The sequence below is a fragment of the Lipotes vexillifer genome, unplaced genomic scaffold (genome assembly GCF_000442215.2).
Source record: "Lipotes vexillifer unplaced genomic scaffold, Lipotes_vexillifer_v1.1 scaffold1361, whole genome shotgun sequence".
NCBI classification, from domain to species: Eukaryota; Metazoa; Chordata; class Mammalia; order Artiodactyla; family Lipotidae; genus Lipotes; species Lipotes vexillifer.
The window spans coordinates 846,025-868,321 of record NW_006788723.1 but is presented as its reverse complement, the minus strand read 5'-3'; the positions used below and the strand labels follow the sequence as shown (position 1 = coordinate 868,321).

At 39.7% G+C, this 22,297-nt stretch overlaps 1 protein-coding gene across 1 annotated transcript; it reads right to left on the bottom strand.

Moving 5' to 3' along the window:
* Positions 1–1,158: 1,158 nt before the first annotated feature.
* Positions 1,159–19,781, bottom strand: HMGCS1 (3-hydroxy-3-methylglutaryl-CoA synthase 1). Its single transcript, XM_007461748.1, has 11 exons — positions 19,738–19,781; positions 14,516–14,576; positions 9,296–9,753; positions 8,844–8,969; positions 8,160–8,324; positions 7,195–7,360; positions 6,212–6,382; positions 5,277–5,383; positions 4,301–4,426; positions 3,915–4,078; positions 1,159–2,944 (listed from the first exon to the last, which is right to left on the bottom strand). The coding sequence occupies exons 3-11, from the start codon at positions 9,741–9,743 to the stop codon at positions 2,855–2,857; spliced, it is 1,563 nt and encodes a 520-aa protein (XP_007461810.1). The 5' UTR covers positions 9,744–9,753; positions 14,516–14,576; positions 19,738–19,781; the 3' UTR covers positions 1,159–2,854.
* Positions 19,782–22,297: the final 2,516 nt, after the last annotated feature.

Genomic DNA, 22,297 nt, shown 5'->3' with positions numbered 1-22,297 from the left:
AAAAAAAAAAAAAAATCACAGGTCAACTATTTCCCTCCACCACCAATTAGGAAAAAAATAGGAACCTATGATTTAATTAAGAGCAGTTGCTAGAAATTTTAAAGAAAGTGTTCACTTTTCTGTCAAGATTACATAGCTGTAAATTGTTTAAAGATCCTGTTACATTCCTTGCTCTCTTCACTTCCACTTTAGTGTGCCAGGACATTTCAAACAGCAGACAAGAGATAAAGTGTTTCAGCTAAGCCACAGGAGGGTCAAAAGGAGCTGTTGCATCTGTTTGAGTTGTCAGCGTTAATCTGAAACATACTCATCACTGTTCATGAGGTAAACAAAACCCGGAAGGGGAAAAAAGAAAAGTTAAGTGCACAAATTCCAAAAAGGAGGAGGGGAAGGATAGAATTCTTAAGGCCATATTAATCAGGATCCTAGAATTTGCAGAATTAGAGAACATTGGCCTCATCTTCTAAATGACCCAGAGATATTGGAGACTGGCCCAGAAAATAAAAGAAATTATTACCAAATATTGAATCTAGACATGACAGCATTATAAAATAGCTGATCAGTACTAGAAAATAATCTGGTTTAATTCCCAATTCATACAGTCCTAAGTAAGAGTTCACAGGGATTGAGATTATCTAGCCCAATATTACTGCCAATGCAGATATTCTCTCTGTAAAACCTCTGGGAGCACCGGCAACCTGAGACCCTCAGGCTGGAGGCTCTAGATGGCAGCTCTATACTGGCTGTAAAATGTGCTTTTAGTGTTTAATTGCCAACCCTTAATCTTACGTTGCTTTTAGGAAAACACAATAACTCTCTTCACAAATATTTATAGCGAAATTCACACATGCTTAGCACCCAATTTGGGAGTTAATTTCTTTGTTTGAAGTATAAGAATGATAAACCATCAGTATAAATTCCTCCATACTAGACAAATAGCTCCTTGAAGGCAAGACCATATATCTTGTAAATCTTTATTTCTGATGGAAGCAGAGTACCTTGCGTATATCAGGTCTGCACATTTTTTGAATCATGAATGAATGAGTTAGTGAATTAATGGACTGAAATGAAATGAATGACTGTATTTTAAAATAGCATATTAGCTGATTTCTTGCCTAAACTGTTAGTTCACGAGGGAAAAGAGAATACTCAAATATCTGAAATATTTCTCTAAAACTTTATTCAAAGTTACTCACCTCACTGTTAATAAGGTGTACAGTTTATGCTCTGTGCCAGTATTAGTAGACCTGCCCATTGCCGGCAATGGACTTTGAGAAAACCCATTTCCTGACACCCCAAAAGTTAAATTACTCTTTTCAAAACATACCAAACTCCCAATACTTGCAGAAGTATTACATGCACCATTTTCCCACCAATCTTTAAATCTGAACTTAAGTTATTAATCTACATCCGTGGATGTTAAAATGAAGTCATTTTAACAAATTATGACTGTACAAATCAAAACACCGCTAGTTAATATCAGACGAAAGTATTTTACAAACGCTACATTACATATTACCTTGCAATCTGAAACTTACATTTTATATTTGTGTCAGTTTATTTTAGATAACTGAAACGTCACAGAATTCAATGGCAAATTTTAAAAAATTTAGTTCTGTACATTAGTTCCAACTATCTCTATTTTACAATCTATAAGGCTCATGTCATAGTTCAGCACCAAAAAGATCTACAAAACTGTCTAACCAGTCTTCTTATTTATTCCATATGATGGTTTTTGTTGGTTTTTTCTTTTTTTTTTTTTTTAAGGTGAAAGTCTGAAAAAATGCTTTATATATCCTACTTCCAGACCTTGAGAAGTGGGATACTTTTTGGCTGGTCATACTATGTAAAAACTTCGGTTGTACCTTTTAATTTTCATTGAACAGATACAAAAACCAAAAAGGATACTTACAACATGAGTTTAGGTTGTCAGTCTTTAAGTTGAATTTATAACACTGAAGCATCAGAAATAACCTAATAATAATGCCCTGCCCTTATCCTTCCTTTTTGTTTTAAATTTTTAAAAGGCAGACATAAAAATGTTTTATTTATTCTTCAAAATAAGGTGCAAAGAAGGATTGCAACCACCAACTTCCTCATACACAACTCCAATAACATCTCAATGTTGTTCCGCAAAATACACCTTGAACTGAGTCAGGAGCAGACCTAGAGTTACATCCATGTTTTCTATACCAGACGTCTGCTCAATGCCAGCATCTCTCTGTTCACAGAGGTCATTTCAGTAACGCATCACTGCTGGCCTGGATTTAAAGCAACAGTTTTTAGAACTAGTGTAACTGTCCCAACAATTCTCCTTCTTTAGGATTCATAAATTCTAGAAAAAGAATATGTCTGTCTTGCCATTTTTAAACAGGGTTTGTGCATATCTCATTAAGACCACATTCCCTAAACCAGAAACTTTTTTCAAAAACCACAGGAACTTTCAGTAATCTTGTTTGTTCAAGGTATAAAATTCTTACGTGTTTAAAAAAATTAAAATTGGAGACTAGTACCGTTGCTTTCTTCGCCAGAAGTGCACGATTCATCACACTACATTTAAAAACTAAGCTTCATGCATACAAATGGCCAGAGGGGTATGAAGTTTTACAGAGCCCTTAACATCATTCGAGTACATTAAGCATTGGCTAAACCACAACAGGAAGCATGTTAGGAAACTGAGCAAAGACACTTTCCCAAGAACACGATAATTTTCCAGGCCCCAAGTCAGTCACATAAAAATTTAAGCAACATGTAATCCTTTAAAATTGTCCCCAGACAACCCATTCCCCCAACCGTTCCCAAACATACCCCCGCCCCCCCGCCACCCTGAAGTCCTCCACCTCACAGAAGTATCTTAATGCTCCCCGTTACTGATGACAGCTGCTTCAGGTTCTGCTGCTGTTGCAGGGAGTCTTGGCACTTTCTTAGCAGGGCTTGGAATATGCTAAAATCAAAAGAAAAAAGTTGTTGCCTCTTAGCGTTTTTTTTTTAAGGAAGAGTCAAGTTGCTAATTAAAGTTCTAGTAGGAAAACTGATAGAGAGCAACTTTGGAGAAGCTTATGCTCAATATATATTCTATATAACTTTTCATGGAGGGAGCTAAATATCCATTCTTTACTTTATGGTGAATTTATTATACAATTATCCGTGTAGCAGGAGAGAGGAAGGACACGGAGATCCACCATAACCAGTATTTCACTTGTCACATCTTGTGTTTGCAACTCAAACACTTGTGGCTCGACTTGCTACCTCAAGGAGCAAGACTACGCATTTAGCAAATTTGTGATGAGTGGATAAGATTAGTAACTTCAAAGTTTTTAAAGTCCTCAGTTTGAAGCCTGGCTCTGATCCTGGTTAAGTCACTTAACTTTTTTCAGCCTCATCTCTAAAATGGGCACAGTATCATTTAAGTCAAGGGGGTTCTTTTAAGGATTAAATTTAAAAATTAAATTAAATTAATTAGAAAATGAAAAAAGTGGCTAGCATGTAATAGGAATTCAAATCATAGCTATTTCTGTTCCTTCTTGACAACTGGAGACAGATTAGACAGTGGGCTGAGAGAAGGGATGTGAGGGGCTCAACACCCTGCCCCCACTTCATCTCTCACCAAGACACATACCACAGGTGAGCCTTCTCTCTAGATCAGTTTTCCTTTAAATTCTGGTATTGTTAACAAAACCTCGTATTTAGTGTGCACTTAAAAATGCTAATAATTTAACTGCAAAGCACTTTATACAACTGGAAAATGGCATAGCTAGAATCCAATACCAGAGCCCTGGCTCTGAATCACGCTGCTTTATTGACATTCCTTTAAGTTGCTAACTCTCAGTTAGATCCCCTAAGCCCTGAGATCTGGGGATAGAAATTTCTTACCCTGTCAAAGCCCAGGACCAAACACAATGAGCTTTCTTTACCTCAGCTGCCGTGCTTGAATGCACAAGCCCTACGCCTTCATCCAAAGTGTCATCATTTGGAGAGGGGCGCCGAGCGTAAGTTCTTCTGTGCTTCTCATCTACTCGAACTAGGTACCATGTTCCTTCAAAGAGTGAGTCTATTGAACTCTGGGGAATATAGCTGACTAAAGGAAAGGTGGAGAATGTGAAAGATTAGTTATGACATACAGCTCATCTGGTAATAAAACTAAAGATAACAGTTGCTATTTCCCCATAATTTTCACCAACATCAGGTATGTACCGAATACTGCCTAGATATCTGGACTAATCTGATACATAACATGTTTAATGTTATTAGAGCCCTCCAGTAGGCTTCTGGGCATGTATTAACAATTTAATATTTTTACCCAAGTGATGAGTGTCCTCTCGGAGCTTCATGTTTTCAGCAAAGACATCTGGTGCCACGCAAGTTCTTGAGTCAAGCCTTGATTTAAGATCACATAAGCTTGCTATTATTTTATCAAGAGCAGACCCTAAAATAGCAAATAATTCCAACATTAAAAGACTAAAAATAGCATGCCCTAAAGCCTGAACAAAATGTTGCCAAATGAAAAAAACAACTTTGCATTTTTTCAGAACTACTGGCTATTGTTTAGTTAAAAGATAAGCTGTTATTTATTTGGCACAGCTTCCGTTGACCTCTCACTAAATGTTTGTTCCATATCAGCCAGTAGACAAGCTAGGAAATAGGTGGGATTTGAAACTATAAATAACTTGTCTACAGTCAACCTACAGTACAGTTTTAGAGTAATGCCAAGTCTTCCATCAGTTTTTCTCCATATTTTTGCTCCTCCCTGCTCAGGGAAGGCACAAAAATGTCCTTAAGTACAGCTAAGACAATACCCTTATAAACATTAGACAACTCAGTAAACCAACCAAGAAATGACCTGGTATTATTCACTCATATGATCAGACTCAGTCATTGGTGTGAAGACTCAAAAGCCACCTGCCTTAAATAGGTATGTTTCCCTTTCTCTACCTATGTCTGCTGGCTACATAACCTTTAAAAATGAGATAAAAGAGAAAATAAAGTTACTTGCCAAAGAAGGGAAAGTCACACTATGCCATTAGAAAAAAAAAGTTTCAGCTGATTATACATTTTTTTCTGACTTGGAAGGAAGGAAAGATATTCTGACTCAGACATAATCCTGCCCTTTACCCAGTTAAGGCAGATTTTTGGAGAGTATGTTGAAAGAAGTAATGAAGATTAAAATGTCATAATGATCTACGGGACAGATTCAAGCACTCACTTGAGAAGGCTGCTAAGTCAACCTTACTACAGTAGGTTCTCAAGACATTCTTGTTGGTAGACTCAGCATTTACCTGGTGTGGCATCTTGTGTAACTTTGAGGGAGTACAGGGTGGCAGCTAAACCAGAACCATAAGAAAACACACCAATCCTCTTTCCTGCCAGCTGCTGAGGTGAGTACCTGTGTAGGAGGGAAAAAAAACCATTAAATAGTTTAATTGATCCAACTACAATGGGTAGAAAACCACGAGTTGGAATAAAATTCATCCTAAGCCTAGGGATCTAACCTAAAGCTTTACTATTACAGTAAGCAGACTGAAAACAAGAATTTTCATCTCTCTGGGAATGATGGGGTTTTTGAAAGTTATCATGTCCTAATATAAGTTATTTGCCAACTGGGGTTCAACTGTAGGTCAAGAATAATAAAACCAGGACTTCCCTGGTGGTGCAGTGGTTAAGAATTCACCTGCCAATGCTGGGGACACGGGTTCAAGCCCTGGTCTGGGAAGATCCCACATGCTGCAGAGCAACTAAGCTCATGCGCCACAACTACTGAGACTGTGCTCTAGAGCCCGCGAGCCACAACTACTGAGCCCATGTGCCACAACTACTAAAGCCCGTGCTCCGCAACAAGAGAAGCCACCGCAATGAGAAGCCTGCACACTGCAACAAAAAGTAGCCCCCACTCGCCGCAACTAGAGAAAGCCTGCATGCAGCAACAAAGACCCAACACAGCCAAAAAATAATAATAAATAAATAAATTTATTTTTTAAAAAAAGAATAAAAGGCCATGAGAACAACAGCCAGGAAAGCAAGTATGAAATTAAATACTCTGGAATAATTGTACCCTCATCCCATATCGCCTTCAAGTCAATAGACAATAGGCTAGAGAGCCTGGAAATAAAATACCATTCTGTGACCTGCCACCAACATGCCTGACACCAGATCTGGTCTTAGAAATCTAACATCTCCGAACGAGGGGAGTGAATCAGCGGAAATTTATACTTACTGTGCAAGAACGGAAGCAAGGGAGCCATACACTGAGGATGTGTACATATTTCCATTTTGATTTGACACAAGCAAAGATGCCTTTGTTTTCTGATTGAAGAGTTCTGAACTAGCCTTCATAAATGCCTTTTCCACATCTCTATCGAAGTAGGTATCTTCTAACTTAACATCCCTGAAAGATTTAGAAAAAAGAAAATCTTACATTATTCAAAGACTGTATTTTTATTATATTACTTAGTGGACCTAACTATAAGTGTGTATGATTCTGATTTCCCATTTATTAAAAACCAAGTAGCAGTATGCTAATTGCTAGGTAAGATATAACAGTTGTACATATATCGTCCTTTTTCTGAAAGGTTTTTTTTTTTAATCAAATTAAAACAACATAATTCTAATGGGTTAATAACCCACTAAAGCTGTCATCACCAAACAGAATATACTACTATTTCAAGTCCATAATAATGTCCATTTAGTTAGAAAAGTCACATTATAGGAGCCAAGTCTTAAAAAGTTGAATAGAATTTTATCAGAGGGAGAAGAGACACAGGAAAGGAGAAACAGAATGAGTTTAACAGGTATAGCATACTAGGAGGCCCTAGAAGTGGGGAAAACGTGGAAGCAGTATGAAAGCAGACGTCTGCAGTGGCTACGTGCAGGATGGACATGGGCACAGGGGCTCGGGAGAGGCAGCGAGAAGAGTTAAGAGGCTGCTGTATAAATACAGACACTTGTGGGGCTATATTATTATGGTGACAATGGCAACAGATCTAAAAGGAGGAAATCAGAAAATCTGAGTAGAAATGACTAAAGAATTCATGTAGGTAAGCGACCACCTCTCTGGGACTCAGCTTCTTCAGCGATTACATAAATAGGTTAGACAGGATGACTTCTTCTGAATAAAATTTTCATGTTTGTACAAATATTGGTTTAACAGATATAAAAAATACTCTCACATAGAAGGGAAAAAATCATAATGCCTCTTACCCAAAGGCTTCCAGGCCACTATAGATACTATTTTTATCTCTGTTCTGGTCATTAAGGAAGTCATTCAGCAACATCCGAGCTACAGATTTCTGAACCAGTTTACAATAGGGTGAGTGGAAGATCATGAAACCAAAATCATTCAAGGTGAAATCTCTATCATTTCCCTCTGAAAGAGAAATCCAAAGAAATTATGAAATTCACTTAAGCCACTAACTTTTGAAGTTTGATTTTAGAACTAGGACTGTGGGTCCTAGTAAAAAGTTAGAAGATCATTGTATTGTTAAATACTGGCAAACAGTATGATATTTTACATACTTCAAGAATGCTTCTTATGCAAAGCCACTATGTTACCTAATATTTGTTATTGAATATTATTTTTACCCCTCTCTCACAAACCCTATAAAGCAAAGTTGGACTATGGAAAAAGCATACTTTATATGATATTGTGTGTTTTAATAGCATTAATTCGAATACTGTCCTTCTCAGTACCTCAAGAACTTTCTCAGGGTTAAAGATGGAGATTGATGATGACACTAAAAAAGCAAGTATGAATTCACAGGTCAAGTGCAAAAAGACTATGTGGGCGGGGGGATCACTTCGGTATAATTTATTTTCATTAGAGTTTTCTTCGGATCACAGTTGCAAACTAAAACCTTGTGAGAATACCTCTCTCAGAATATGTACAAAATTCAAGTTACTTTCTTTTACCCTACTTTTGATTTTCTTACTGGGGGTAAGTCATCCTAAGTATTTTTATAGAAATACACTACATTTGGAAAGTTTACCTGTTCTCTTAAATTACACATTCCCAGAAACTATGGGAAAACTATGCTATTTGGTGGGTGAGAAAGAAATGGTTTAACACTAATGAAGGACGCCCAAGAAGTAGTTTCTCACTAAAGACAGTCGGCACATTATACTGCCCTCAACAGATACCAAAACCGAGGAAAATAGATAAAGCCCACCTTTCTGCCACTGGGCATAGATCTTCTTGCGGTAGACAGAATAGCAGCGGTCTAATGCACTGAGGTAGCACTGAATGGACAGTTTTCCATCTACTATAGGATATTCAGAAAGCATATCAGGCTTGTAAAAGTCATAGGCATGTTGCATATGTGTCCCACGAAGTCCTATTAGAACAAAAAAGAAAGAGGTCCATGTATCTCTGCTTTCTGATGTATGTTAGTAAGCATATTACATCATCTGGGAACTTCCCTTTAATCTAGTCAACTCACTACTCACAGAATAGACGTCACAAGGTGAAACCAATATGTAATTCAAATGAAACATAACAATATCCATGGACAGGCCTAAGACTCTTTTGATATACAACATTTTATGCAAGTTTCATATACCTAACCAGGAGATCATAACTGCTCTACTGAACTGAAAACAAATTATTGTATGACTATGGCTAAGTTATGTCTCCCAGTTATTACTTAAACCCAACTTAAACCCATTTTACTCCTCTGTAAAGTGGGGATGACATCACTTACCTCATACAACTGCTACGAAGACTAAATATGATAATACACATAAAGCACTTAGCAGGTAGTGCCTGCATTTAATGAACACCAAGTACTAGCTTTTATTTTCAAATTTCTCAGCATATTGTACAAATTAAAAAAAATGCTTTCCCAGACACTCACCTCGTTCAAAAATTAAAGGAGCATTAGGCCCAATTAGCATAGCAACGGCTCCAACTCCACCTGTAGGTCTAGCATTTCCTGTGGCGTATACAGCAATATCCCCTGCAACTACCATGGCATACCGTCCTGAAAAATACTTTGTATTAGTATACAAGCATGTGATCAACACTCTAAACATCATATATATAAACTGAATCTGTTATATTTTCCCAGAATATCCTTTCCCCATCTTTGGTAAAGAAAAAAAATATTCTGACTAAATTTTGATAGATAATTTTGTCCTACACGATAAAGATAACCAATTCATAATTCAGATAAGCTGAAAGTCATAGCTATCTTTCTGAACATGTTGAAACAAGCATAACTGGTAAGTTTGCATACGGCATTAATAAAAGGTCATTTGGGCATTTTCATCCTAAAGGAGAGTTTCTTTGGAATAATATGTGACATACCATCCCAAGAGCTGGACTCAATCCAGTTAACAGCATTGAAGACAGCAGCTGTGCCTCCATAGCACGCATTAGTTGTGTCTATTCCTTCTATATCTGTATTCCCAGACTCTTCAAAGAGCTGCATCAAATTCGTCTTCACTGACTTTGATTTGTCGATGATTGTCTCTGTTCCAACTTCTAGCCGCCCAATGCAATCATAAGAAAGGCTATTTCTCTCCATAAGATTCTGGACCACAGTCATGCAAAGAGAGTTGATATCTTCTCTATCTGTGCAGAAGCCCATCTTGGCCTGGCCCAGGCCAATAGTATACTTTCCAGCATCTACACCATCATATTTTTCCAACTCTGCTTGATCAACATATTGAGAAGGAAAATAGATCTCAAGGGCAACAATCCCCACATCTTTTGGCCAGCAGGCTTCTGCGTTCAAAGGAAGTGACCCAGGCATGGTGAAAGAACTTTAGAAAGAAAAACAGAAAAAACATTGTTGTAGATTATAGGTTGCAGACTGTCAAGTTCAAACTTGAGAAATCAACATTGAGACTTTCATTATCACCTAAAATATTAATTTCTAAGTTTAGTTTACTTAGGGGGTCAATTTTAATATGTGAAAGTAGTAATTATAGTTTGACTGGAGTTATTATTAACTCCATTATTATTTTAAATTATCATCTTTTAGGGACTTCCCTGGTGGTCCAGTGGTTAAGACTCCACGCTTCCACTGCAGGGGGCACAGGTTCAATCCCTGGTCGGGGAACTAAGATCCTGCATGCTGCAGGGCAAGACCAAACAAAACAAAAAAATTATCATCTTTTAGGGACTTCCCTGGTGGTCCAGTGGTTAAGACTCCACGCTTCCACTGCAGGGGGCACAGGTTCAATCCCTGGTCGGGGAACTAAGATCCTGCATGCTGCAGGGCAAGACCAAACAAAACAAAAAAATTATCATCTTTTAGAAAGGCTTGCACTTTATTCAGAGCTGGATATATTCAGATTTAAAATATGATTATTAGAGGTAAAGAAAACTCAAATAAGATTCTTCTATGTTGTAAAGAACTGTAAGATAAAATACAATGACAATTTAGTAATAAGGCCCACAAATCAGAAGTCAAGTATCTGATCTATTCCTGGCCCCTCAAAAAGTTTTTAAAAAGTCATTCATTCATTTATCATAGGTATATTGATTATTCATAGTTATTGACTTTATGGGACTTTAAAACTGTTAGATCAAACAATATTGCAGTCTTTATTGATCTAAACAATACCAGTAAGTAGAAAAGCCACACTGTCAAGTCTACCATAGCAATCTACTCAAGGCCCCTGCTATTATAATCCCAGCTTTCCAAAGAAGCCTCCACCCAGAACCCAAATGATTACAATTTAAAGCAAAGACAAGCTCCTGGACCCATAACAGTCAAAAGTCAATATTCTATACTTTCTACAGCTGGTGTATAGGCAATAAATAATCATAAAATCACAAGGTTATCACTTAGCTTCTAAATCAGGTCCCAAAAACCCAAAACAGATTCAAATTTGAAAACGGATAATCCACACATTATTTGTGTGGCATCTTAGATAACACCTCTTAAAACAACGCTTTCTGTTTTAAAAAGGGCCTTAAAAAGTTGGACTGTTGCCACACTGTAAACTAGTGTCTAGATTTATTTACCAACAGTAAAAAGAAAATGTGCTAGCCACTCAAGAGTGTTGCTATGGCCTATGGGTAAGTCACATAACCTATCAGCGCTTCAATTTCTTTAGAGTTTGTATCAATCAGAAAAAGAGAAATTATTCTAGATATTTCTAACAGAGGAGGATTTAATACAGGGAAATGGTTACCAACTTGTTGGCTGGGCTAGAGGAGCAAAGGGGAGGAAGGTGGTTACTATTCAGACCCCATGAGCTCACATTCCTACTGAGGCTGCCAGAGCTCCTGGTCCCAGCACCTCTGCTGCTGAGTTAGAGCCAAAGCCCCACACTCTTGCTGCTGCTGCCACTGACAAAAGGCAAATCCTGTATCTATGTCATTTGTCCTCTGCCACTCTGCCAACTCAGGTGTAGCATTAGGGATAATGAAATTACAGACTATTGCCATAGTGCGTTGCTAATTATTGAAATCTTGAGAAAATATCTAAAGCAGAGAAGCTGTCCTTAAATCATGAGATCTACCCTTAGCCCATAGGTTATCAAGGTATGAGTATATTAAAACCTGAAAAATAAGCACCAGGAAATATAATCACAAGATCTAAGTCAAAGGTCTTAAGAAAATCTTCCTTCTAAATACAAGAATTTTTCATGAAAATTTTGTTTCAATTATTCACACATATCCTGGGTTGCAACTGTGGATTCCTTACTGAGGGTCATAGTCAGAAAAGTTTGAGAGTCACCATTTTACACAGTCACTGGTACTCTGTGGAGAATGGATCTGAGTTAGGAAGCTGATACAGAAGCCCAGTTAAGATGTAGGTCATTAACTAGATCAATTACTACATGAAGAGTAAAGGAACAGCTTCAAAAAAATATGGAAGCAGAAAACTGGCAGAAATTGACTGACTAGATAGTAGGAAAAGGATGAAGTACTGAGGATGACTTCAGATTTCTAGCCTCCACTGTGTTATTTCTTGACAGAATCACTCACTGTCAGATACACAAGTGAACAGAGAAGCACCTCTCCACTTTGTCCTATCTTTCCCCTGTTCCATGCAAACCCATCAATTTAATGATAATCTAAACTTTGCTACACTGAAGTTGAAATGAAGACATAAAGGGACTATCTAATATGTCATAAGGCAGATTCTAAGTTTACAGTAAAATAGGTTAAAGTCCTCTGCATAGTCCACAGAAAAAAACTCAACTAGTGTTAAAAACAAAAACAGTCCATACATTTATAGAAGAACCCCTCCTATATGCTACCCTTTAAGTCACCAAAGCAGAGGCAGTAAGTAGGATTAACTACCTTCCCAGCCTTTCCCACAAGGTTAACCTTTAGATTCTTTTCAACTCTTCAAACCGCTCTAAACATGCTGAGGACAGTATAATTTTCCCTGCCTGGCCCAACAGCTTGCAGTGCTGTTGGAAATAAAATGGACAAATATATATATAATCTTCTGAAGATATAAACCAGTTTATGAAAAGCCAGAAAGAAGGCTTTAATCCCAGAATTACTCCATATTTACCATAATCTAACTAGCTCTGATCAGTCACTGCTATACGGTACTTACTAAATAAGGTGTAACTCTATTTTTAAGCCTCCTAGAGTTAAATAAGTGACTTGTTTCATTTGGGGGAAAAAAAAGGTAGCTAAACTAAAATAGCCCATACCCATCAAAGCGACTCATGAAAGCGAATCACGCCTCTGATCTTGATGTGGAAAAAATTTTTACATTGTCTAACTCAGTCAATATTGCTCGTTCTCTGAGGATTTTTGACAGCCAAGGTGTTTTCATTACATTCCTGGTAAAACACCATCTAATTTGAAATATTTACCTTTTGGTTGAAATTGAGGGAGAGTGAGAAAAGTAGAAAAAAAGAGAAATTAATACAGGGAGTAACTGCCTTCATGGCATTTTGAACAACAAAAAGATTGATATAGTTTAGGGTCTATAATCTTTACTTTTAACTATCCTGTTGTGTGCTCTTATGTTGTGCTCTCAAATGCTCTCTGAAGTAGGCCAGAAAAATTAGAAAAAGAGAAAATAAAGAAAAAAAAGGCCAGCTAAAGACCTGGTATGTTCACATTATAGCATTAACTTTAGTCAAAGAATGGGATATTCTGGTTAATTCACTATTCTAAATATCACAAAAATTTTCTAAATAGAATACAGTTTAAACATCTGACAGTTTAAAAAATTACCTGCATGTATTCTTAATCTTTTGCTGATAAAAAAGGTACTTCATGATTTTTCAGAGCATTGTGTTCACAATTTAAAAAAAAAAAATCTAAGCAGGATAATGGGGATTCTGTATTTTTAAATACAGAATTTTTAAATTTCATCTTTAAAAAGGAGAAGAAAGGTACACTTTTACCACAGAACTCTGTAAACCTTCCAAAGCTATCTTCCAACAAGTACCAACAGAAGACTCCCAAGTCTGTTCTCCTAAAGTGAAGGCTCACCCCCACTGGTGGACAAAACAAGCTCCAGGTCCTACTTCCAGAGTTGGCAAAGCAAGATAATATAGAAGCCTTGCCTTGTTAACAATTTCTGAATGCTTCCTGCATAGGAGGACACAAAAGGGACCAATATGATCCCCTGAGGATCTTTTAAATCTGTGAATGAAAGACAACCGGAAAAGGAAAAGGATAAAGAGAAAAAAAAGGCAAAAAAGCAGAGAAATCAGCTGAGGATGCTGATGCAAGGGCAGCCCTTAGTTAGCTCCGCAGGGCTCGTCAGGGAGGGACTTCGGCATCGGTCCCCAGAGCCTCCTAACTGAGCTCTCTGCCTCCATCTCTCCCCTGTCCTACGCTAACCTTTCTAAAATGCACATCCGAGCATTGATAAGATGCTGTTTAAAACTATTCCAAGTTTATCCTCTATTATTTAAAGTCAGCCTCCTCGCACTAGAAAGGTGCTTCTAGAAAGCAAGAAATGTACCCATTCGCCTTTGTGTCCCTAGAACCCAGCCCAATGCTTGGCATATGATGGAAGCTGGATGTTGAATAAATGAGACCCTACTAGCCTTCTAATCTAAAATTACTAATAACCATAGGAAATCATAAAACTGAAGCATGAAAAAAGCAGACTCATAAGAGGAGCTCCATGGAAATACAAGAAAGCAATAGCTGCAAATAATTATATTATTGGTTCAAACACATTTGTAACCACTGTCCAATCTTACATAAACATTCAATCTACAGCCCTGATGGATATCTTTCGAGGCTGTAATTCAGAAAGCACTATTGGCACACATGCTAACCTGTGATTGTTTCTGACTAAGTAGTTTATACGGTTACATTTTATTATCTAGGTTTTTTTCCCTTATGAGTGAACACTAATTTTTAAAATTAGTTTCTAGATTTTAAATGTTAGTCTAATAAACACAAAATCAGTCTCCTGAAGCATTATGGCATTAACTAATGTTTAAAGACAAGGTATAATCCTATAATGGGTTTTAAGAATGTGTGGTGTACACAAATGGTTATTCGTCTTAGGATAAAAATTAAATTTCCCCCTTCCATTAAGAAAGGAACACTTTCCTTTAGCAGCATGACAGGATGCCATACCTGTGTGAGGGATAAAGTACGGCAGTCTCCAGGTCTGTCACTCTGTTTCCTCCTTCAGGCACTAGGAATTTCAAATAAGAACCTCTTTTAAAGTCATAAATCACCACACAAATTCAAATAATGACTCCAATTCAAAGTGAGTTAAAATAAACATTTCCTTGCCCAATTACATTATGTAGAACAGAGTTTGACTTTGCTTAGAAAAAATGGTACTTAAGGCTTATAAAACTTTTTGCTCCTTATCTTTTTTTGTTTGGTTAGTTGGGTTTTTTTGTTTGTTTTTGTTTTTTGTGGTACGCGGGCCTCTCATTGTTGTGGCCTCTCCTGTTGCGGAGCACAGGCTCCGGATGTGCAGGCTCAGCAGCCACGGCTCACGGGCCCAGCCGCTCCGCGACATGTGGGATCTTCCCGGACGGGGGCACGAACCCGTGTACCCTGCATCGGCAGGCGGACTCTCAACCACTGCACCACCAGGGAAGCCCTCTCCTTATCTTATTAACTCTTACAGTGGTAGGTTCGGTCCTGGTAATGAACTGACATGAGTAGTTCTATCACTGATTCAGGCTTTAAACCAAATATGATGCTGGGAGAGTTGTAGTCTTCTTTACTAAATTAGGGTTTTCAAGAATTGCGGGAAAGGAATATAAATGAGTTGTACTAGGCTAATAAATTTCTGGAGTAAAGAGGCTTACACATCCAAGAGCTTGCTCTGCACTTGGGAGTTTGTGACTTGAACAATTTGTGCCTCTCTGAGCTTCAATTTCCTCATCTGTAAAATGGAGCTAATACCTGCCCTCCCAGTTCATTGTGAAGGATGGTTGAGAAGATAAAATATGTGAATAATATAAAGCATTTACTATTATCCTAGCTCTTAGTATTTTTCAAACAAAATATGTATCTTTCTAGTAAGACCTAATTATCTTCATTTATTTAATCTTATGCTCCTAGTTTTCAACATGGTCACTTTCACCTGCCCCAACCTTTTAGAAAGTGATTTTTCCCCTTAGTGCTTGGTTAAAAAGGTAGGTATTTGATATCAAGACCAAGGAGCATTCAACTTTATCATCATTTAAATTATGTGGAAACAAAATGATGTGGAGGAAACAAAATGCTTTGGAGCATTTTCCTCAGTCCACCTGTTTTGAAGGGCTGTTACTTGAGACAACAGTTCCTGTTTAACGCAAACAATTAATTACCTTTGCTCTCTATTTAATTGTTGGTGAATATAGCATCTGCCCTTGCCTGATTAACTGGAGACTACCCTCAGCTGCTGTTTAGTAAAGCTTTACTTCTTTTACACGATTAGATCATTTAAGAGCTTAGAGACTTAGTTCCTTTCCCTGCATTAAGTTTACCCCTCCCATCCCATAAATCGATCCTGAGGTTTGTGGGAAAAGACTTCTATATTCCAAAAAACCACTGATTCCAGGGATGATATATACATTTTGAGAAAATAACTTTTTGTTCCTTACTCTCTCAAATTATCCCTTTGTAATCTGCAAATTAAGCATTCCGTGGGGACTAGTTCTCACTGGTGGAGGGGGGCGGGGACATGATTCCTTCTGAAGTGTTGAGACTATTTAAATAACTTAATAATATTTCTTCTTGAAACCACATTTGCATATGCATTTGACACTATTTTCATCAAGGACATTTCTCTTGAACTGCCAATATTCCCTCTTTCAATTTTGATTATTTAAACTGGGGAGGGAGGTTAGGTGGGAAGGCAGAGAGAGCAGCAGGGAGAAGGGAGAAAGAGAACTCCAGCTCACAAAAGCAAGCAAAGAAAGAAGAAGAAAGAAGAGTCACAGAGGACTGCCATGCTACTTAAGCTCTCAGGAGAAAGAGAGGCCTGGAGTCCAGGAAAGGACATGGAGCAATAAATGCCACTTTGGGGAAGAGTCAATCAGAAAGGGATTAGGCTTTCCATTCTCTTCTGCAATTGCTAGGAGCGTTCTCTATCCTGACTAAAACAGCAGTGCCGAAGTCTCAAGCAGGTCATCAGCTTATTTCTAACAGAAGGTCTTTTCAGAGCAAGTGATAGAGGGAAGCAGCGTGGCTCAGAGAGCAGTTTATGAATCACAAGCGGCTGGGCAGGTTATCACAAAGCATGTTTGGAGGAGACTCCTGAGCTGAAATATAGGCGTTTCGAGTTTGGCAAAGATTAAAACTGAAGAATGATAAGACTGCCTAGGGCCAACCAACTTTCTCCTGGGGTTTATTCAGCCTTCTGAATTTCCTCCTTCTGGCTCCCTCGTTAGCCTTGATTCAAACAAATGGTCAGAGAAGTTCACCCAGTACACATTTCGGTACACGATAAACCACAAGCAGTTACCTGCTGATCTTTTTCACTATTACAGGAGAGAAATCCAGGAATCCTTTTTAACTGGGAATGAGCCTTTCCTCCTTAGGAGCAAGCAAGCAAAACTACTGTTAGGAAAGCCTTGCCCACACCTGTACAACTCTGGTCTAGTTCCCTAAGTAAAAATCACAGACACCCTGCCTCCTCCCAGAGGGACTGGTCTGCTTATCAGAGATTCTACTCATATTTCAAGGTCCTGTTTTAAGCTCCCTCTTCCAGGAAGGTTTCCTAGAGCTTTCTAATTAGGGCCCTGCACTCCTACAGCAGGTATGTCATTCACACCCACACTGAAGCCTTCATATTCTAATCTCAATGGAAAACTAGTCATTGGCAGTCTTCTTAAGAATACTGGATACTCCTATTGGGAGAAGGGCTATATTTTGATTCTTTTGAAATCCCTTTTAGACCTTGGAGTAAAGGGCACACAGAATTGCTATTTTTTGAGGGACTGAATTTGGAGTTATAATTAGAGGAAAAATCTTTTAGATTCAAGTACTCAATAGCAGCAGCCCTCATTAGTGAGTTCTTTTCACTATCACTTTTAAGATGAGCTGCAGCACCAAACAGTGTCCAGAAGTTTAAGAAAATTGGCTTTCTGCTGCTGCTGTTCAAAGCAAATGGTAAGGAGTTCAAATGGAATCAGAAGAGAACATTTGTCGGTCTTACAATCATTCCCAAATGCACACACCCCCAACGACGAACCCTGCAAAGATGAAACCTGTGAGCTTTGGAGGATTAGCTTCTCCTCTACTGCTCTTACTACACTCAGTTAACAGCAAGTGGACATCACCACAAGCTAAGTTTTAGGGTGACTAAATTATTAAGAATTGAGTCCTACCACCCTCCCATTAGATTGGGTAACATGTTTTTAATCTTTTTTTAATCTGTATGTCTTGAGAAACAAAAATATCACACCCTTCTATGATATTTGGTTTTTTTTAATAACCCAGCATAAAATTATGACTCTATATTCCTTTCCAAATGAAACTAAATAGAGATTCTGATATATAGCCCATCAAGCTCCTCCATCCACAACCCCAGTGCATCTCCCTGCATTCAGTTCCACTGACTTACTACTGTTTTAAATAATGCTAGGGTACCCAGGAAACACACATTACACCAATATCAGGGTTTTGCATTTCCTGTGAGAAAAGCTATCTAAAATCTCAATCAAAAAAAATCTCAAAATCAATCCCACAGTTAAGAGAAACAAGATGTAAAAGCACCCTGGAGGAATATTTAAGAAAAAACAAAATGAAAAACAAGGCCCAGGATTAGTCTAACAGATGACATGGCCTTCTATGGCCCTAAACATAATACCATTTAGCTCTCCCCGTCGGAAACACCTTCTGAGAACTAGGGTTACTGACTAAACTAGAATTGAACTGAACTAAACTCGAACTGATTTACAGGCAAACTTACAAACTTAGGAGAGAGACCCACAAAGTTTAGACACACAGAAAAGAAAGTCTTTCTCCTTTCCCATAAGATATGCTATCCCTGCCCTCCATATCCACAGAAAAATAACTGAAATTTTAAACATAAAGAACACAAACTGCTTAGATGTCTCAAGCTGCAAAGAACCATTTGGCAAAGATACAGGTTAAGGACTTTCAATTAGCCTTCTAACAAATCTGTGCAATAAAAGTCCAAACTCCACCTCAGAAGGAAAAATCTGCTAACTATACAGGCACTTCCATTTGTCTCAATCTTGCCATTGTTTTTCATGATTCATCCCTGAAATAGAGCAGATGTTACTCAGCAGCAGCCAGAACACATCATCCACTGCAGCAGTTTGGCAAGAGCATCAGCAGGAGGGCAGAGTTGCAGCAGAGGTGAGCAAAGAAGCCTGTGATGCACTAAACCAAGGCCACAGGGCAAGCATGACCAGCCGGGCCAGCCTCACTTTACCTGTTGTCCAAATCTCTCTCTCCTCCAGGGTGGGTCAGAGTAGTTCTTTCTCTACCACTGGTCAGGGCAGGACACACGTTTTTCAAAGATTCCATATACCAAGCTTTGAAATGTCCTTGGTTCAACCCAAACCTATTGTGGGTGAAGACCCTGTGCTTGCCTGCCCATTACATCATCATAGCAAGTCTGGCTGGTCCTGAGGCTACTGGCAGGAGAGAGATACGGAATTTCAAAACACCGAGGAAACCTACATGTATATCTTAATGGGCATTAAAAATATGGAGGTGGGAAGGTGGGAAGCAGGAATCTGTGATACCTAAAGCAAGCACAGACCGAAGCAGTCAAGAATTCAAAGTACTCAACCAGGTTAAACCACGGTCGTGATGCTTTCTCGCACCTGAGCTAGGGACGAAGAGTAATGCTGCCCACCTCCCTTTCTCCCAGCAACTATCTGTGGCAGGAGGACACACCCCCTGCCAACCTACAAGCCTCCATCTAAGCGTGATCTTCCCCATCCTTCGGCGTCCACCCTAAGCCAAGGCTCCGGGAACACCCTGACAGTCCAACTCCTTTCTCGTCCCCCTCATGTGGGCTCCCGCATCCCCTCAAGGCGATCACAGCCACTCCCCTGGCACCTCCAGCTCCTATGTCATCAGAAGCCTAGTCCTCAATGCCCTCTCTCCTCCCCTCTGCGACTCGCCTGCCCACATCAGTGGCCCCGGCCCCTCCTAGGACCCACCGCGGTCGGCCCCAGGTCCCTGACAGGGGACGCCCTGCACGGCCCCCGCTCACGGTGCCCCATCCTCCTGGGCTTGGTCCACGCCTCAGCCCAGACCCTGACGGAGCCGGAGCTCCTTCAGGCCTAGTCAAGGACACGGATCCGCTGGGCCCTCACCCTGCTCGCAGGGCCTCAGCAGCCCAGGTTTCTTCCTCCACTCGGGACACTCACCGAAATGTGAGCGAGCAGTGGCCGTGGAGAAAGGACGACCAACGAAGATGCAATCCGCGGCGCCTCCCCTCCACCACCAGCTTTATAGCCGCCGACCCACCAGACTCCGGCACGGCCCGGAGTCGGTGGGAGGCGGGACCGTGGACCTAGCAGCCAATCGTGACCGTCAGAGTAGGCCGGTAGCGCCCGCCTCCCTGTCCGGTTTCAACGAATCCGAAGGAAACTAGAGGCGGGCACTCGCTGGGGTGTTCCCTCGTGGCTGGAAGGGCGGGGGAAGGGGCGGGGTCAAAGCCAGAGGGCCGAGGAAGTGGGGTGAGAGAGTGACGTGTGGTGGCCCGAGAGCCGGCCTACCAATGACAGAGCAGCGAGAGACGGCGAGAGCCAACGGGAGCGGAGTGAGAGGTTCTCCGGCCAATTGGAACCCAGTGAGAGGAGATGTGAGCCAATGAGGCCTCCACGTCCCACCACTGGGGAGAGATGGTCAAGTGTGGAAGGCAAGTTGGTCCCTGCTGGAGAGTCTGTCAGGTTGCCTAGCAACCAGAGCTAGGCTTCACCTGTAAAATTTCTGAAATACTTGATTTGAATTCAATCTTAACGTTTCCTAGTTTCCCAGAGCATCCAAGTGTGCCTGCATGACAAATTGGAGCAGAATACGTCACCAAGAATTTGTAATTTTGTAAATATTCTAAATACCAGATTTGCAGTTACTCAACATTGTCACCTCTATACAAAATAACTAAACCTAAAACAGGATGGTTTGGGATTAGACACCAATGAAGAGAGTAAAGAGCCTTGCCTAAGCAGGGAGTTGGTCCTGATTCTAGGATTTTTGCTAGCCCATATATTCTGAAGGAAGGGGCTCCATATGGCCCATTCCCCACTGTATTTTCTGAGCTTAATATGCGGTAGTTGTCTAATTAAAGGTTGTTGAAAGAAGGAAGGGGTCCCATAATTTTCAGTATAGCAAATCCACAGGATAAGCACTGCCTAGTTCCCCCAGAAGATAGAGAGGAGCAATTCAAGCTGGAGGAAATCACTGAAACACTGTTTGGGAGAATCAAAAGGAGGATAATTATGGCCTTAAATTAGACTCTGCATCATCTTCTCAAATAGAGAAACTGTAGCACTTAGCTTTGGTGGGAGATCATGAGAGGTTCAGAGTTGTTTCTATCTCTCTCCCGCTCCGTTTCATTATGACCCAGGAACGCTGTTGATAAGGGGTCACTGATGATTCTATGCATCACAGAACTACTTTTATGTGAAATTCATTATCCACTATAGATACTAACCTAGTTAGAGACATTCTCAGCTGGGAAGTGGCCAATCATATTGGCAATGCAACCACTGTGAAGTGGTGGCATAAGTTACTTGGGAGAGAGGACTACTCAATAATGGTTATACTCCACAATGTAGCTGATGACATTCATTCTGTTCCAGAATCAATGTCATTTATACCTTCATAAAATAACTAGGTGACAAAGAGAAAGAGACACTGCTTGATTGTGACCAACAGCAATTTTGAGGGGGTTTTAAACATTCTTGGCATATTAGATTGCATTGAAAGGCAGTAAGGATAAACACAAGAAAGAAGATATAGCTTTGTCCTTAGAAAAAGATAGCAAATAGTTCCAACTCCAGGAGTACACAATAGGAAATAATTAGCTAGACAGTCTGGAGGAAGATCATTTTGCACAACAGGAAATTCCCACAAGGTGCAGACTGTCTTTTTGATCAAATTAATCTCCAATTAAGCAAAGTGAGCATGGTTATTGGGAAGTCAAGCAACAGACAATGAAGTGGGTTAGTAATTAAACATAGAACATCTCAACCGAATTTTAAAAAACAAGCCTCTGTGATTCTGTGAAATATAATGGTAGATTATACCAGGCTACACATATATGAGCTCTCCATGCAATTGAGGACAAAATACATATATTTATTTTGGTAGGGGCTGCAAGCATTTTTGAGCTACAATGTGACATAAGCATGTAATACTTGAATGTGTATTTTTTTTTTTTTTCTTTTTTTGCGGTACGTGGCCCTCTCACTGGTGTGGCCTCTCCCGTTGCGGAGCACAGGCTCCGTCCGGACACGCAGGCTCAGCGCCATGGCTCACAGGCCTAGCCACTCCGCGACATGTGGGATCTTCCCAGCCCGGGGCACGAACCCGTGTCTCCTGCATCGGCAGGCGGACTCTCAACCACTGTGCCACCAGGGAAACCCCTAATGTGCATTTTTAATACATGTTAATATATATGTTTTATTACATTGTTTCTAAATTTAATTCCAATAGTATTAGTAAAACACTGTAGATGCTGTACATCAAAGGGAAAGTATAATTTATTGTTGTACCTTACTTGGAAAGGAGCAAAAGTTTCTTAAGAAGCAGGAAGATGTAATGATAACATTTAGTATTATAAATTCATCCATTGAACAACCGTCTTCTTTTTACTCTGTGACAGGGATTGTGCTAGACCTATGCTGTCCAATAAGGCAAGTGCTAGCTGTAAATGGCTCTTGAGCACTTGAAGGGTGGCTAGTCCAAAGTGAGCTACACTGT

Bases quoted from the DNA above. Each gene is read 5' to 3' on its own strand.
- HMGCS1 (XM_007461748.1), bottom strand. From the start codon at position 9,743: ATGCCTGGGTCACTTCCTTTGAACGCAGAAGCCTGCTGGCCAAAAGAT. The intron at 8,970-9,295 runs GTATGTCACATA...AGTATTTTTCAG, and splicing joins TGAGTCCAGCTCTTGGGATG to GACGGTATGCCATGGTAGTT. The intron at 6,383-7,194 runs GTAAGAGGCATT...TAAATCTTTCAG, and splicing joins AGTGGCCTGGAAGCCTTTGG to GGATGTTAAGTTAGAAGATA.